General features: G+C 42.0%; 1 protein-coding gene across 1 annotated transcript in view; it reads left to right on the forward strand.

Moving 5' to 3' along the window:
- LOC120936309 (cytosolic 5'-nucleotidase 1A-like) overlaps positions 1–16,680 on the forward strand; it is a 64,649-nt gene extending 47,969 nt beyond the window's left edge. Inside the window, exons 5-6 of the mRNA XM_040348553.1 lie at positions 5,395–5,579; positions 12,240–16,680. Of these exons, the coding sequence (XP_040204487.1) occupies positions 5,395–5,579; positions 12,240–12,704 (650 nt within the window). The 3' untranslated portion in view covers positions 12,705–16,680. The remainder of the gene's footprint in view (positions 1–5,394; positions 5,580–12,239) is intronic.
- Positions 16,681–17,017: the final 337 nt, after the last annotated feature.

The following is a 17,017-nucleotide window of genomic DNA, read 5'->3' on the forward strand; positions in this document are numbered from 1 at the left end:
GGGCACGCTCCCGTGATACAGCCCGCGGCTATAGACGCTCAATGTATCACTCGGTCCTGCCCCCGGGACGCTGCATCATTGGATGTGATTGACAGCAGCGCAAGCCAATGGCTGCACTGCTTTCAATCAACCAATGGATGTGCCGAGAAGCCAGCGTGTCACTGTATTAGTGTCACTGGTCCCCAAAAAAGTGTCAAAAGTGTCACTTAGTGTCCGATTTGTCCGCCGCAATCCCACTATAAGTCACTGATTGCTGCCATTACTAGTAAAAAAAAATAGATAAGTAAAACGTCCATAAAAATATCCCATACAGTAGTTTGTAGATGCTATAACTTTTGTGCAAACCAATCAATATACACTTTTGTACCGAAAATATGTAGTAGAATATACACTGGCCTAAATTAAAGAAGAAGAAATGTGTTTTTTTTTATTGGATATGTTTTGAAGCAGAAACTAAAAAATATATATATATATATATATTTTTTTTAATTGTTTGTCTTTTTTTGTTATAGCGCATGAAAATAAACCGCAAAGGTGATCAAATACCACCCAAAGAAAGCTCTATTTCTTGGAAAAAAGGACATCAGTTTTATTTGTGTACTGCTTTGCATGACCATGCAATTGTCAGTTAAAGTAATGCAGTGCCGTATCACAAAAAAATAGGATTTTATAACAGCTTACCTGTAAAATCCTTTTCTTGGAGTACACCATGGGACACAAAGCCTTAAATCATTGCATGATGGGTTGTATGGTCACCAGAGGTGATTGGAAACTGGCACAACCAACCAAAGACAGTTCTCCTCCATATAACCCCTCCCATCAGGGAAGTACCTTAGTTTTTTTTAGCAAGCAATAAGGTTCCCATAAGTAGGGGGTGACCTCTGTGTCCCGTGGTGTACCCCAAGAAAAGGATTTTACAGGTAAGCTGTTATAAAAATCCTCTTTTCTTTATCGTACACCACGGGACACAGAGCTTTAAATCATTACATAATGGGATGTCCCAGAGCAATGCTCAATATGAAGGGGGGGGAGACCCAGATCTGAGCCGGCCGTAAACGGACAAGAAGCCTAGACTTCTGCCTGCAGTACACTGCGCCCAAAGGCAGAATCCTCATGTCTTCTTACATCTATTTGATAGAATTTGGTGAATGTATGGACTGAAGACCAAGTTGCAGCTTTGCAGGTCTGAACTGTCGAAGCCTGGTGATGCACTGCCCATGAAGCACTCATAGCTCTGGTCGAGTGCGCCTTAACAGAAGAAGGAGGAATCTTGTTCCTTAAACCATAAGCTTGAATAATTACTTGTCGAATCTACCGCGCAATGGTGGATTTTGATGCCACTTGTGCCTTCTTGGGACCATCTGGCAAAATAAACAAAACATCAGTTTTACGTATCTGAGCGGTTGACTGCAGATACGCCTTTACTGCTCTCACTACATCTAGAGTGCAATAACTTTTCCCCCACTGTCTGCGGATTTGGAAAAAAGGAAGGCAAAATAGTATCTTGATTCAAATGAAATGTCGACACCACCTTTGGTAAAAAGGTCGGATGGGGTCGTAGAACAATCTTGTCCTTGTGACAAATTAAATAAGGCTTTTTACATGAAAACTCTGCTAATTCAGATACTCTTCTAGCCGAAGAAATAGCAATCAAAAAGGCCAATTTCCTGCTTAAAAGAATCAGCGGAATATGGCGAATAGGTTCAAAAGGTTGCTTCTGCAACACTTACAATACTAAATTCAGATCCCATGGGCATAGGGAGATTTGACTGGTGGATTGATCCGCAGTACCCCCTGAATGAAAGCCTGAACTAGGGAATGAGATGCCAGCGGTCTTTGAAAAAAGACGGATAGAGCCGATATTTGACCCTTAATGGTATTAAGGGCTATCTTCATATCCACTCCTAGCTGGCAAAAGGCAAGAATCCTACTTATGTCATATCTTTGAGGATTCCATTTGTTAGATTCACACCATGAAACATATGTTTTCCAGACTCTATAGTAAATAAGCCTGGAAGCTGGCTTTCTGGCATTAATAAGTGTAGAAAGCACTGGACCTGAGATCCCTTGTTTCTTCAGAATGCAGGTCTCAGCAGCCAAGCTGTCAAATTTAGCTCTTGTAAGGAAGGATGGAACACTGAACCTTGCGACAGCAGGTCGTGACAAAGCGGAAGCTTCCAAGGTTTTCCTACCACCATCTGTATGATTTTGGAGTACCAGGATCTTCTGGGCCAATTTGGGGCCACTAGGATTACAGGAATTCTTTCCTTCTAGATCCTGCAAAGTAACCCTTGTAAGAGAACGATTGGCGGAAACGCATAGATCAGTGAAAACTGATTCCACGGAATTATTAGAGCATCCGATCCGTAGGCTAGGGGATCTCTCGTCCTGGACACAAAGTTGTCCAACTTCCTGTTGAACCTGAAGGCCAGCAGGTCTACATCCGGGGTCCCCCATCTCTGGCATACGGCCTGAAAGATATTGAGGTGAAGTGACCACTTTCCTGGTAGTAGTTGCTGGCGACTCAGATAGTCTGCTTGCCAGTTTTCTACCCCTGGAATGAAGATTGCAGAGAGACAAGGAACATGTTCTTCTGCCCATGCCAAAATCCGATTCACCTCTTTCTGGGCACCCTGACTGTTGGTGCCTCCCTGGTGATTGATGTAAGCTACTGCAGTAGTATTGTGGGATTGAATCCGCACTGGGTGGCCCTGTAACCTGTGTGTCCAGGTTCTGAGGGCTAAGTATACTGCCCGCATCTCCAGTATATTGATGGGCAGGTTCCTTGTGGTCTTGGCCCAGGTTCCCTGGGCTGAAGCCTCTTCTAACACCGCTCCCCAGCCCCTTAGACTGGCATCCGTAGACACCACCTTCCAGGTGACTGGGAGAAAGGATTTTCCTTTCCGCAAGTTGGTTTTTATCCACCAACTGAAGCTTTGGCGCACTTGTGGCGACAGGCGCATGGGTAGATCCAGTGCTTGGATCTTCCTGCTCCAGGCAACAAAGATACTGTCTTGAAGTAGTCTTGAGTGAAACTGGGCATAAGAGATAGCCTCGAAGAGGCTACCATCTTCCCTAGTAGCCTCATGCAAAGGCGAATTGATGGCTTTTTCTTTGCCTTGACCTTGTGGATCAGGTCCTTTAGCGACTTGATCTTTGGTTCTGGCAGGAATACCCTGCCTTGGGCTGTGTCTAAGATCATGCCCAAAAGTAGATTGTCTAGATAGGCCATTACTGCTATGCCCTGTACCCTCAGATTTGCCAACAGAGGGGCTAGTACCTTTGTAAATACCCGGGGGGCGGTAGTCACCCCACATGACAGAGCCACAAACTGGAAGTGGCGATGTTCTACCGCGAACCTTAAAAATCTTTGGTGCGCAGGATGGATAGGCACATGTAAATATGTGTCCTTGATGTCTATCGACGCCATGAATTCTCTGCCTTGTAGGGAGGCGACCACTGATCGAATAGCTTCCATTCGGAAATGGCAAATGTTCAGAAACTGATTTAGAGATCTTAGATCCAGGATGGGTCTGACATCCCCAATTGGTTTTGGAATTACAAAGAGGTTTGAATAAAAACCTGAACCTTGCTCCTTTAGGGGTACTTCTGTGATCACCCCTTGGGACAGCAAGTGATCCAATCCTTTGAAGAAGGACACTCTTTTTAGTGGATCTTTGGAGAGCCTTGAGCTTCGGAATTGAGAAGCTGGGATTTCTCGAAATTCCAGGTGTATCCTAGGGATACTGTGGATACTACCCACCTGTCCTTGATTTCTGTCTGCCATGCCGCTGAAAGCTGACAAAGTCGTCCCCCCACTCAGCTGAGCGGTGGCGCCCCTTCATTAAGAGGTATTGGGGTTTTGTTTGCTAGCCTTTGAACCACACTGCTTCTTGTTTTTCTGGGCTTGGTCTTCCTTGGATTTTGTGGCTGGCTGAAAATGCCATCGCCACTGGCTGGAGCTAGATCTACCAGGAGTCGGGGAGAGAGAACGGTTAAAAACAAGGACGCTTGTTTTTCTTTTTCTGTGGTAAAAGGGTAGTTTTACCGCTCGATATCTTTTGGATATATTTCTCCAAATCTTCCCCAAAGAGGTGTTCGCCATGGAAGGGGATGCTGGCCGAAAGCTTTTTGCATAGAGCTTCTGCTGACCAATGCTTTAGCCAAAGAATTCTGCACATAAGCACCAGCTGCAGCGTGAGGCGGCATGCCTGTTGGATAGCATCTCTAATGGCATCCACTGTAAAACATAAGGCCCTAGGCATATTCTCAGCAAAATTTGACCTGTTCAGCAGGCAGATCTTTCATCCCCTGTTTCACCTGGTCCTTTAAGACCTGACACATACCCACCACTGCTACAGCAGGTTGGGTTACTGCGCCTGCCAGGAGAAAGGATGATTTTAGTAAAGATTGCAATCTTTTTTCAGAAGGATCTTTCAATACCTGGGCATTGTCCAACAAGTTAGGCTTTTGTTTACAGAAGAAACCGCTGAGGTTACTGAGCAGGCGCGGCTAGAGCCTCCTGTCTCTGGCGGCGATGCTTTTTTGCTTCTCCCAGAGCCTCTTCTTTGGGAAGACATAATGCTAAGCAAAGCCAAGGTACCAACAAATGCATATACGACTGTGCTAGTTTAGCAATCTACATATAAGTATGCAACTAATAACACACAGTTTCATGCCAGAGTGGGTGTCTTATCCTTTGGGAGTGCTCAGCCAACCACATGGTGATCTTACGTGCCCATCTCGGTGGGGTCTGCGTGCCAACCTTCAGGGGTATGGGTTCCTACTTAAAGGAGACCTCTTCCCTGGGCCTTGTAAAAGACTCTTACCAGGACTTTTAGCGTATAGAGCGAAAGTGCTGGACCCCAGAGCCCAGTCCTCCGGGGAGAGACATTACAGGTGACACCTCTTCCATGAGGTCTGAATACCATCAAGTTTTGGCGTAATATAATTAAGCGTCTTAGATGGAACCACTGTGTAGCTCTCTACCCTCATATAGCTTCTTAGGCAGAGCTTTCTTCAGCACATTTTCCTTGCTTCCAACACCTTAGACACTGGTGAAAAAACGAAGGTACTTCCCTGATGGGAGGGGTTATATGGAGGGGAACTGTCTTTGATTGGTTGTGCCAGTGTCCAATCACCTCTGGTGACCATACAACCCATTATGTAATGATTTAAGGCTCTGTGTCCCGTAGTGTACGATAAAGAAAACACATGAAGGGGGGTAAACCTTCCGGAGCTGAAAAGGTTAAATTATAAAAAGTATCCCCTGAGCGCTTATTAAAAGTTAGTGCATATAATTTATTTTATCACTATTTTTATATTGTTATTTAACCTTCTGTATTAGGTATCCCCTGCTGTACAACTTGTAAGGGATCTTTTCTGTTTTTGCAGGTATTGCAGCTGCCACCATGTTCACACCAAAGCGAGACATTGTCCTGCCGGAGAAGGAAATGCGAGTAGCATTTGATGGAGACGCAGTCCTGTTCTCTGACGAGTCTGAACAGATAGTAAAAGAAAGGGGTTTGGATTCATTTTTTGAACATGAAAAACTATTTGAGAACAATCCATTGGCCCAGGTATGGAAATGAAATGTTGTGTACAGTGGCACAGTGAAAATATAATTACATTTTAAAGTAATTTAGGTTTTCCTAGCTAAGAGATCAGATTTAAAGTGATTGTAAAGAATAGTTAAAGACAAAAAACAAATCTGTCATACTCACATGGTCTGTGCAATAGAATTGCACAGAACGGCCCCTGATCCTCCTCTTATGGGGTCCCCCGTTAATGCTCCTGGCTCCTCCTCTTCCTGGTTTGCCACCATAAGAAGCTGTTTCCTATTTTGCCAGAAATTAAACAGTTTTTTGAAAATATTAAATCAATGGGTTTACTTCCAATTTAATAGGGTCCTTCAAAGAGCAATGGTGGGGTGAAGTAATCCATAGGTGACACTCAGATTGCAGCAAATCCATCCAGTGAAAGATCCTTGCTGATCGGTTGTGCCGTATTGTAGGCTGCTGTTCTTTCTTGCCTCTTAATAGTTAATTGACCATCTGAATTGAAAACCATCTGCATTGTCCCTGAAATGGAAAATTACAGATAAAGCATCAATATGCAAACCACTGGTTTGAGATTGCACAGACCTCCTACGTCTTCAAAGGAAGCTCTAAGTGGGATTGGATGGGGTTCATGTCTTTTGAGAGGGGTACGAGGGTTGTTAAAGGCTTACTGTACCTTTAAAACCATGTTACATTCATATACAGTGCTTTGAAAAAGTATTCATACCCTTTGATATTTTCCAAATTTTGTCATGTTGCAACCAAAAACGTAAATGTATTTTATTGGGATTTGATTTGGTAGACCAACACAAAGTGGCACATAATTGTGAAGTCGAAGGAAAATGATAAATGGTTTTCCTTAATTTTGACAAATATATGAAAATTGTGGTGTGCAATTGTATTCAGCCCCCTTTACTTTGAGACCCCTAACTAAAATCTAGTGGAACCAATTGCCTTCAGAAGTCACCTAATTTATAAATAGTGTGTAATTTAATCTCAGTATAAATACAGTTGTTCTGTGAAGCCCTTAGGGCCCTTTCACATCAAGGGACCGTATGTCCGTAGTATTTCATCCATCTATTTTCGGATGAAATACGGACATACATGTATCGCTATGGGATAGCGGGTGACAGCGGATGAACATCTGCTGACACCCAATCTTATCAGTGTCCGCTATGCTCCGATTCTGCAGATGGAGGAAAATCCTATTTTTCCATCCGTATGCGGATCGGATGAACACGAACAGATGGTCCGTATTCATCCCATCCCCCAATAGAGGAGAGCGGGGATCAATGGAGCGATACCCGCTGAGCAAGCAGATGAGAAAGGTACGGAACTTCACGGGATCCGTACATGTGAAAGGGCCCTTAGTGAACAAACAGCATCATGAAGGCAAAGGAACACACCAGACAGGTCAGGGATAAAGTTGTGGAGAAGTTTAAAGCAGGGTTAGGGTATAAAAAAATATCCCAAGCTTTGAAAATCTCACAGAGCACTGTTCAAGCCATCATCTGAAAATGGAATGAGTATGGCACAACTGCAAACCCACCAAGACATGACCGTCCATTTAAAATGACAGGCTTGGCGAGGAGAGCATTAATCAGAGAAGCAGCCAAGAGGCCCATGGTAACTCTGGAGGAGCTGCAGATATCCACAGCTCAAGTGGGAGAATCTGTCCGCAGGACAACTATTAGGCCCCATACACACAAGAGGATTTATCCGCAGATACGGTCCAGCGGACCGTATCCGCGGATAAATCCTCTCGAGGATTTCAGAAGATTTCTATGCGATGGCGTGTACACGCCGTCGCCGCTATTATGACGCGGCGACGGGCGCGACGCTGTCATATAAGGAATTCCACGCATGCGTCAAATCATTACGACGCGTGCGGGGAATCCCTTTGGACGAATGGATCCGGTAAGTCTGTACAGACGAGCGGATCCATCCGTTGGAATGGATTCCAGCAGATGGATTTGTTGTGCATGTCAGCAAATATCCGATCTGCTGGAATCCATCCCAGAGGAGATTTCTCCGCGGAAACGGATCCGATGGCGTGTACACACCATAGGATCTATCCGCAGAAACCCATTTGCTGGGATTTATCTGCGGATGGATTCTATCGTGTGTATGGGGCCTGAGTCCTGCACTCTACAAATCGTTATATAGAAATTTTTTGGGGAAAAGGGAATAGGAAAGAGCGCAAGTCTAGTCCAATAGGTAATGAGCATATGTAGGATCCCTCATCAATGATGGGAGTGGGGCCGTAACCATTAGCATATATCAAAAAATTGGCAGATGAAAAAGATCAGTAATAAAGATAAGATAGAAAACAACCTTAGATAAGGTCGTGAAAAAAAGGGGTTACTGTAGGCCACACTGTAGTGATCCTGATCCTAAAAATGGCAAACTCAAGAATATGGTATCAAAAAGTTTATTCTAAAGATTAAATAATCAAGTAAGGATCAATTCAGATATCACAACACTATTTAAAAAAGTACATGGTATTGATTGAATAGTATCTGACCATGAGCACACATAACGTAAAAGACATACAATAGACAACATAAACACACGACGCTGTCCGGACTATACAGGGGTCAGTCATTGGTTGTCGGCACTGTAATTCGGGTGGTATGGTATGCAGGTTATTTAAAATAGCGGTGGTCAGGAAGATAATTAACACCTGACATCCGAGCTATGGCCCTAAGGGTGCACTCACCAGTGACTGAGCCCTGGAGTAAAGGGAGGGGGGGAAAACGTGAGAGGGTGAGGAAGGTTGGGAAATAAGGCTGCAACAGGTATTAATGATTGCCAAAAAAACAGCGTCGTGTGTTTATGTTGTCTATTGTATGTCTTGTACGTTATGTGTGCTCATGGTCAGATACTATTCAATCAATACCATGTACTTTTTTAAATAGTGTTGTGATATCTGAATTGATCCTTACTTGATTATTTAATCTTTAGAATAAACTTTTTGATACCATATTCTTGAGTTTGCCATTTTTTAGGATCAGGATCACTACAGTGTGGCCTACAGTAACCCCTTTTTTTCACGACCTTATCTAAGGTTGTTTTCTATCTTATCTTTATTACTGATCTTTTTCATCTGCCAATTTTTTGACTCTACAAATCGGGCCTTTATAGGAGAGTGGCAAGGCGAAAGCTATTGTTGAAAGAAAGCCATAAGAAGTTTGGTTTGCAGTTTGCAAGAAGCCATGTGGGAGACAGAGCAAAAATGTGGAAGAAGGTGCTCTGGTCAGATGAGACAAAAATTGCACTTTTTGGCCTAAAAGCAAAACGCTATGTGTGGCGGAAATCTAACACTGCCCATCATGCTGAACACACCATTTCTGCAGCAGGGACAGGGAAGCTGGTCAGAGTTGATGAAAAGATAGATGGAACCAAATACTGGGCAATCTTAGAAGAAAACCTGTTAGAGTCTGCAAAAGACTTGAGACTGGGGCAGAGGTTCACCTTCCAGTAGAACATCAACCCCAAACATACAGCCAGAGCTACAATGGAATGGTTTAGATCAAAGCATATGTGTTAGAATGGCCCAGTCAAAGTCCAGACCTAAATCCAATTGAGAAGCTGTGGCAAGACTTCAAAATTGTTGTTCACAGACGCTCTCCATCCAATCTGACAGGGCTTGATCAATTTTGCAAAGAAGAATGGGCAAAAATGTCAATCTCTAGATGTTGCAAAGCTGTAATTGCAGCGAAAGGCAGTTCTATAAAATATTGTAAGCTGAATACAAATGCACGCCGCACTTTTCATAAATTTACCATATTCATTCCACTTCACAATTATGTGTCACTTTGTGTTGGTCTATCACATAAAATCCCAATAAAATAAATTTGGCTGTAACATGACAAAATGTGTAAAATTTCAAGGGGTATGAATCCTTTTTCAAGGTCCTGTATATGGTGCAACATCAACAATGGTCCCAAGTGGACCCCTCCTCCCACTAACTGCCAAAACTACCCTCTCTGCAGCAGCTGTCAGATTTTAAATCCGCAACAGTGTGCATAGCTTTGCCTGCACAGCCCTGTCATTCATTCAGAGAAATCTGTGAACAAATAAATCACAAGTCCAATCTGTCACAGCAAAAGCTCTCAAAGGAATACAATTGTAGTGATTTCTTTACTTGTAGTCCACTGACACTTCTCCCAGTGTTCTCGGTGCGAGCATAGAGCTGGAAGAATAGTCTGCAGGAGCCTATGAATTGCACCCATGATCCACTGACTTCAGTAACAATGCTGTGCAAGCTCATTAGCAATTATTTTCTGCAAATATGGGTACATTTATAATTTTTTTTGTAAAAGGTGGACTTAGCCTTCAAACTAGGCATGTGTTTCTGTGAACCTGTTTCAGTTGAATAGACTTGTGACTCCTGCACTCTGTGGGCCAGATTCAGATAGGTCAGCGGATCTTTAGATCCGCGTAACCTATCTGATTTACGTTACGCCGCCGCAAGTTTTTGAGGCAAGTGCTTTATTCAGAAAGCACTTGCCTCTAAAGTTGCGGCGGCGTATCGTAAATCCCCCGGCGGAATTCAAATTCCGCGGCTAGGGGACGTCTAAAATTTAAATGAAGCGCGTCCCCGTGCGCCGTCCGCAAATTTTCCCAACGTGCATTGCTCCAAATGACGTCGCCAGGACGTCATTGGTTTCGACGTTAACGTAAATTACATCCGGCCGTATTCACGAACGACTTACGCAAACAACGTAAAAAATTCAAAACTCGGCGCGGGAACGACGGCCATACTTAACATAGGATACGCCGCACTTACCCCTCCTATAGCAGGGGTAACTTTCCGCCGGAAAAAGCCGAACGCAAACGACGTAAAAAAAAGCGCCGGGCGGTTGTTCGTTTCTGAATCGGCGTAAATGCTCATTTGCATATTCAATGCGTAAAAGATATGGAAGTGCCACCTGGAATTGCAGCCTAAGATCTGACGGTGTAAGTCACTTACACCTGTCGGATCTTAAGCATATCTATGCGTAACCTGATTCTATGAATCAGGCGCATAGATATGACGGCCTGACTCAGAGATACGACGGCGTATCAGGGGATACGCCGTAGTATCTTCTTTCTGAATCCGGCCCCGTATCTCCAAACATAAAAAGGCTGGTTCAGGAAAGGCATGTTCCATGCGTGTTTCCTGTACTGTAGGTGAACTGCTCTGCATGTGGTTGCCTATGTATTGTTACAGTACACTAGGGACCCAAGTGCATTGGGCTGCATTGTATAACATAGGCTCAACACAGGCACAAGACAAAAACAAGCCAAAATCCATTTTCAATAGGCTCCATTCTCTGTGCTGTGTTTGTGATGGGTGAAAAATAAAATGCAGCACATTGAAGAAAACAAAAATGCATTTAAAGTGGTTGTTAACCCTTGGAAAGGAAAAAAAAAAACGCAATACAAAGGCATAAATAGCTAGTATGCATAGCATACTAGCTCATTATGAATTACTTACCTTACATCGAAGCCCCCGCAGCGGTCCTCGCCCCCCCCCCTCCGGTGGCGACATCTCTCCCAGGGGTTACCTCCAGGTATCGCGGCTCTGGCTAATCACATCTCCGGAGCCGCCAGTAATTGCACGGTCATTGAAGCAACGGCACATATGTGCCATTGCTTCAGTTTTCCCCAGTGCACATGCAGGGGACAGGGGATATCTCCTAAACCGCACAGGTTTAGGAGATATTCTTCGTAGCTACAGGTAAGCCTTATTATAGGCTTACCTGTAGCATAAAGTGGTCTGTATGGCCCCGTACACACGACCGAGTTTCTCAGCAGAATTCAGCCAGAAACTCGATCGGAGCCGTATTCTGCCAAGAAACCCGGTCGTCTGTACACTTTCGGCCAAGGAAACCGACGAGGATCTCGTCGGGCCAAATAGAGAACATGTTCTCTATTTCCTCGTTAGTCAATGAGGAAACTTGGCTCGCCCAGATCCTCGGCGGCTTCACAAGGAACTCGACAAGCAAAACGATGTGTTTTGCCCGTCGAGTTTCTCGGACGTGTGTACGGGGCCTAAGGGTTTACAACCACTTTAACATCTGTGATAAACAAAAAACCTGCACATCAATGCATTAACACTATGCAATCGGGTTGACTTACTAAGACTGGAGAATGCAAAATGTGATGCAGATGGGCATAATAGTCAATCCGCTTCTAACTTCAGCTTGTTCAATTAAGCTTTGACAAAAGTCTGGAAGCTGATTTCCATGCAGAGCTACACCAGTTTTTGAATTCTCCAGTTTTAGTAAATCAACCCCAATGTGTTAAAAAAAAGGATGTCAATGCACGTCAAGTGCAATTAGCATGTGTCAACATAACAGAATTGGTTTGAATCCAGCCTAAATGTTATCCTCAAATTTCACTGGGGTTATAGCTTGTGGTAGTTGGTCACATTCAACTGGACTTGATCTGCAATGCTGAACATTACAAAATGAGTCCAGATTAATCTAATTTACTACTTCTAGCGATAACATGACGTGGATAAATAACAAACATTCACATTCACACTGTGGTTAGGTTATCTAACTATTTTAGGTTGAAATGAAGCTTAGCTTAGTTTTTTGATGCAGAAGGGGGAATACATTTTTATGCTACTAGACAACAATAATCTGTTATCTTATGTATTTTATCATATTATATTATTATATTTTATAGGGTCCACTGAAATGCTTCCTGGAGGCACTAGGAAAGCTTCAAAGGAAGTTTCATGCTAAAGATGCAAGGCTTAAATGCCCTATAAGGACCTACCTTGTGACAGCTAGGAGTGCTGCCAGCTCTGGGGCCCGAGCCTTGAAGACCTTACGCGCCTGGGGCTTGGAGATAGATGAAGCCCTTTTCCTGGCAGGAGCCCCAAAAGGACCCATCTTGGACAAAATACGACCTCATCTTTTCTTTGATGACCAAATGTTTCACATAGAAGGTGCACACGAGTTAGGTACTATTGCAGCCCATGTCCCTTACGGGATTGGCCAGAAGTACCACAAATCAGCCAAAAAGGAGGAACCTAAAACTGAGGAGCCTAAAAAGGAAGAGCCTATTAAGGAAGAACCTAATAAGGAGGAATCTAAAAAAGAGGGGCCTAAAAAAGAGGAGCCTAAAAAGGAACATGCAAAGAAATAGAAATAATAGTGTTAGTATTGTTAACAAGATTTAGCTCTTGCTGATATGGTGTATTTTACAAATATTTTAAAGCACATTCCCTAATCCCTCAAATGTCTAAGATAATGTTAATCATGCTTGTCACTTGTCAAAAAAATAGGTCCATGTTAGCGTGGTTGTTTACATATACTGTATATATATATATATATATATATATATATATATATATATATATGTATATGGTCTTAGACTTTACCCAGCCCTTCGCTCTCTTGTGGAAGTTAATGAGCTGAGGTTTGTAAATCACTAATATTACTTTATAAATAGGAGGAAAGAGTTTAACACTTTCATAGTGGACTTTATTTTATAACAATGGATAGCAGTGGTGTGCAGCAACCTTCTAGGGCCAACTCTAGGTCATCTACCCGAACAGACTCCTCCTATTATTATTTTTTTAAGTTTAGGCTAAGCAAGCATTGTGTCTAGATCATAAGCAGACACCTATGGCATAGAATTGTAAAGAGTAGCAAGGATTGGATTGACACCTTCCCAACCTAAAACAGAAGTCATATGTTGGTGGTCATAGTCACACTAATGAAGGCCATGCATGGGTTGAATTCTGAAAGAATTTTCTTTTGAAAACCTTATCTAAGAATTTTCGTGTGAATTTCGCACCATTAGTGGGCCACAGCAATTTTCATGCGGCCATCGAGTTTGAGTGATCAGACATTTTTGATTTTTTTTTTAAATGCAAATGATTTTTTAAATCAATGGTGGGAGAATCATGTGAGAAATATAATGGAAAAAGAAATGCTCATGAGTGCAAGAAAATAAAATTACCAGAAAAGAATAAAATTCTGTAGCCACATGAGGTGAAACTGAAGGCTTGGTTGGTCGAATTTCAAAATGGATGGTGGCACGATCGGATCACAAAACACACAAAATTTCTGATTTTTTTAAAGAAAATTGGTTCGGAATTCGACCTATGCATAAGAATCTTTGCCGCTGAAACTGCTTGCATATGTAAATTATCTCAAATTTAGGGGTAGCTCAAGGCTACATATATATATATATATATATATATTATGTGATTTTATGTTCAGTTCAGTCATATACATGTAATAATAATTCTGTTTATAGAAGTGTCTGTATAAGTTCATACTTTGTAGATCAGCTTTAGAGATGACCCTATATATCAAAGGATGAGGATATGCAAAAATGTGATACAGCCTGCCATAGGTCTCTTTCAAACAGCTTATGACATAGATGCAGATGCTTGCATTTGCCCAAACGTTAATGTTTATTTCAGATGGGAGGGTCATGCTAACATCTCCAGCACTGGCCTTTTTTGGAATGAACATTAGCAATTGGTCAATATTTTCCAACCTGTCAAAGAAAATTTTCCCCACAACATGTCACATCTGGGGGTGTGTACAGATACCCAAAGGCATGTGATCATTACTTAATTCATCACTTTGGTCAGATCCTCCAATTTCTAAGGCCAATGTGTGACCCTGAACATAGACGTCCATTAGGCTTTGTAGCACAGCAATATATGTTGTGTAGCTGTACAAGAAGTGTTGCTGACTTAGATTTCTACTCATGGAAAGAGAAGGAAGGAGGACATGATTTGCCTGAAAACATGCTGCAGGTGCTGAATATCTCAGGGAAGTGTAATAGTCTGATCCATTAAAACCTACATTATCTGGGAGGACTCCTAGCTCTGACAACATCACCCTAAAACATAACTGCACAAATGCTTAAAACAATTAAATCAGCATCAGGTGGCCATATATAAATAACTATTTAGTACAGGCATTCTATAATTGCACTGTGCAGCCTGCTTGCAGTTTTGAGACTCATCTGCAACTTCTCACAGCTGGGTTATGGTAGTACTGGGCTATGTCTACAAGCTAAAGACAAGTGGGCTGGGTCTGCCCTAGGCTGGCAGTCGTCCGCTATGACCCAGGCCATGGTCACTTAATTTTCAATAGCACTCACCCCGATGCTTGCTGTGTGAATATTGAAGATGTCTACTGTACATTGCAAGAGAAGAAGGATTAGTTTAAGTTTTTGTCCGTTATTAATTGCAAAATCCTCAAGTTGGATTGTTATTTGAACAGTTATCCTTTATAACTGCAAAACATCAATATTAGTATGTGAGCTTGAGGCTAAATTGCCTTGCTTGTAGTAATGAGAATGGTAATTTTGGATGTCTAATGCCCCGTACACACGATCGGATTTCCCGTCGGAAATATCTGGCCTACCAAATTACTCAAAACTGGTCGCACCAGTCAATTTATAGGCTGTGAAAAATGGTTCTCTGCACTGTGAGCTTTATGAAAATTATACAAGTACATAAGCTAAATGTCAGCCCATACAAGATGAATTGGTGATGGGGTGAATGTGTTCAATCGCCTCCAGACACTTTTTTTTTTATCTTTCTGCTGTGGCATTCCACTGTGAATGCTGGATTCATTTTGGAAATATCTCTTCATCATGGTCCTAGTATGTGAATGCAGCTGGGCACACAGTTGCAGATGAACTGCCGCTAAAACTACACATAGATTCTACAACCTGTTGGGTGACACTGTAACAATTCTAAAACACTGCATATCATTTTGAATTGAGTAATTATCTACTGCTGTATATATCAGAACTATTGCCTTTCGATAAACAGATCATTTTAGCATAACTTACTTATTTTTGTCATTATGTGTGACTTTTGTGTTTGCCATAAACTTTTATATGTTTTCTATAAGCACTGAAACAGGGATGTACCAAATTCACATAGATTACTTGTGAAAGTTAGAACCATATTTAAAGTGCACCTGCAACCAGAACATAGGAAGAGGCAATGATTTGCTTAGTTTAGCCTAGTCTACTAGGAAGTAATGACAATGTAACTCAGGACTGACCGTTCCTAAAACAAGAACCTTCTTTGTTGTCCAAAGCAACCCATTGGAATGCCCATTCTATTCTTCATGTTATCAAATACTGCTGCTGTTTTACACAGAACTCAAGGCACTAGAGCAAACTTTCTAAACAAGGGGCCAGTTTACTGTCCTTCAGACATTAGGGGGGTGCAGACTGTGGCCATTGGGAGTAGAAAAAGGATGGAAGTCAGTGTGGAAAAAACAATGCATCCATCTTTAATATCATGTGTGAGGAATTGTGCCCTATTGTTGGTGTCATTGGGAGCAATTGTGTAGAGTCACTGGGGTGGGGATGTTGTGCTCCATTGTTGGTTTCAGTGGATAAAATAGTGCCCCAAGGGCTGGATAAAATCAGGCAAAGGGCTTGAGAAACATAGGGTGTTAACTATTTTGCCTACCATTCTTTGTATCTACCCCTGGAACTGGGTGTTCACCAATCGTTCTACTGTTCCTCTGACCACCAATGCCTATGCCTGGTCGTCTTGGACTATGGAGGATTTTGTTATCATGTACATTATGTTGGCAGACTTGAAGAGGTGCACACTTGCCCAGTAATACTACTAAGTCTTGATTGACAGCAGTGTTTCCTAGGAGTGCTGAGATATTGTGTTGGGCCACCCAAGAAATTGCCTCCAGTGTGTCTAGAATATGGGGCCACTGCACTGAGAAATGTTATGCAGTGAAGCTATCTTCCTCAACCCCTTGGTCATGCAATGTACTGTAAATTCAAAATTCACATGACCCAAGGGTATTGAAAGAAATGCTTTTCAGCATTACTGGAATTCAGCTTCAATTGTAACTAACACAAAGTTTAATTCACCAACTATACTCATTACTCATTTTATCTTGACACAAATTCTGGTTGCCCTTTAGTTAATTTTTAGCTAGTTAGATTTCTGTTTTTATCCAAGTTCTTTTTTGACTGGTTTTATACTACTTTTTATTGCTGGATACTCTTTTTTTTACAAAGGATTAAAAAATATAGTATGTTTTGTATTGCTAGGTGAAATTAGTCTTTAATAGTGCAGGATTGAGAGTTATTACTAAAATGTTTTCTCTTAGTGTGTCTGCATGTTATTATTATTACTTAGAGCTTTAATATATGGAGCAGTTCTCCCCTGTCCTAGTGCACAACCGGAAATTGCTGCAACTCTCTTAAGTCAATGGAAATTTATAGACCAGGGTTGATAAAAATGAAAGCTGAACTCCATGCAGATATAAAAGACACAAATGAATGCATATTTAAATTAATATACACAGTAAATGGGTTAAACCATCACTGAACAGATACAAGCAATTGCACAGTGCGACAGATATTATTCATGTTTATCATGGCTGAGAAATGTTGCACAAATCTAAAATAAAGTAAATTTACTTTTAAGGGCTGAAACATGCTTT

The sequence above is a fragment of the Rana temporaria genome, chromosome 4 (genome assembly GCF_905171775.1).
Source record: "Rana temporaria chromosome 4, aRanTem1.1, whole genome shotgun sequence".
Classification (NCBI taxonomy): Eukaryota; Metazoa; Chordata; class Amphibia; order Anura; family Ranidae; genus Rana; species Rana temporaria.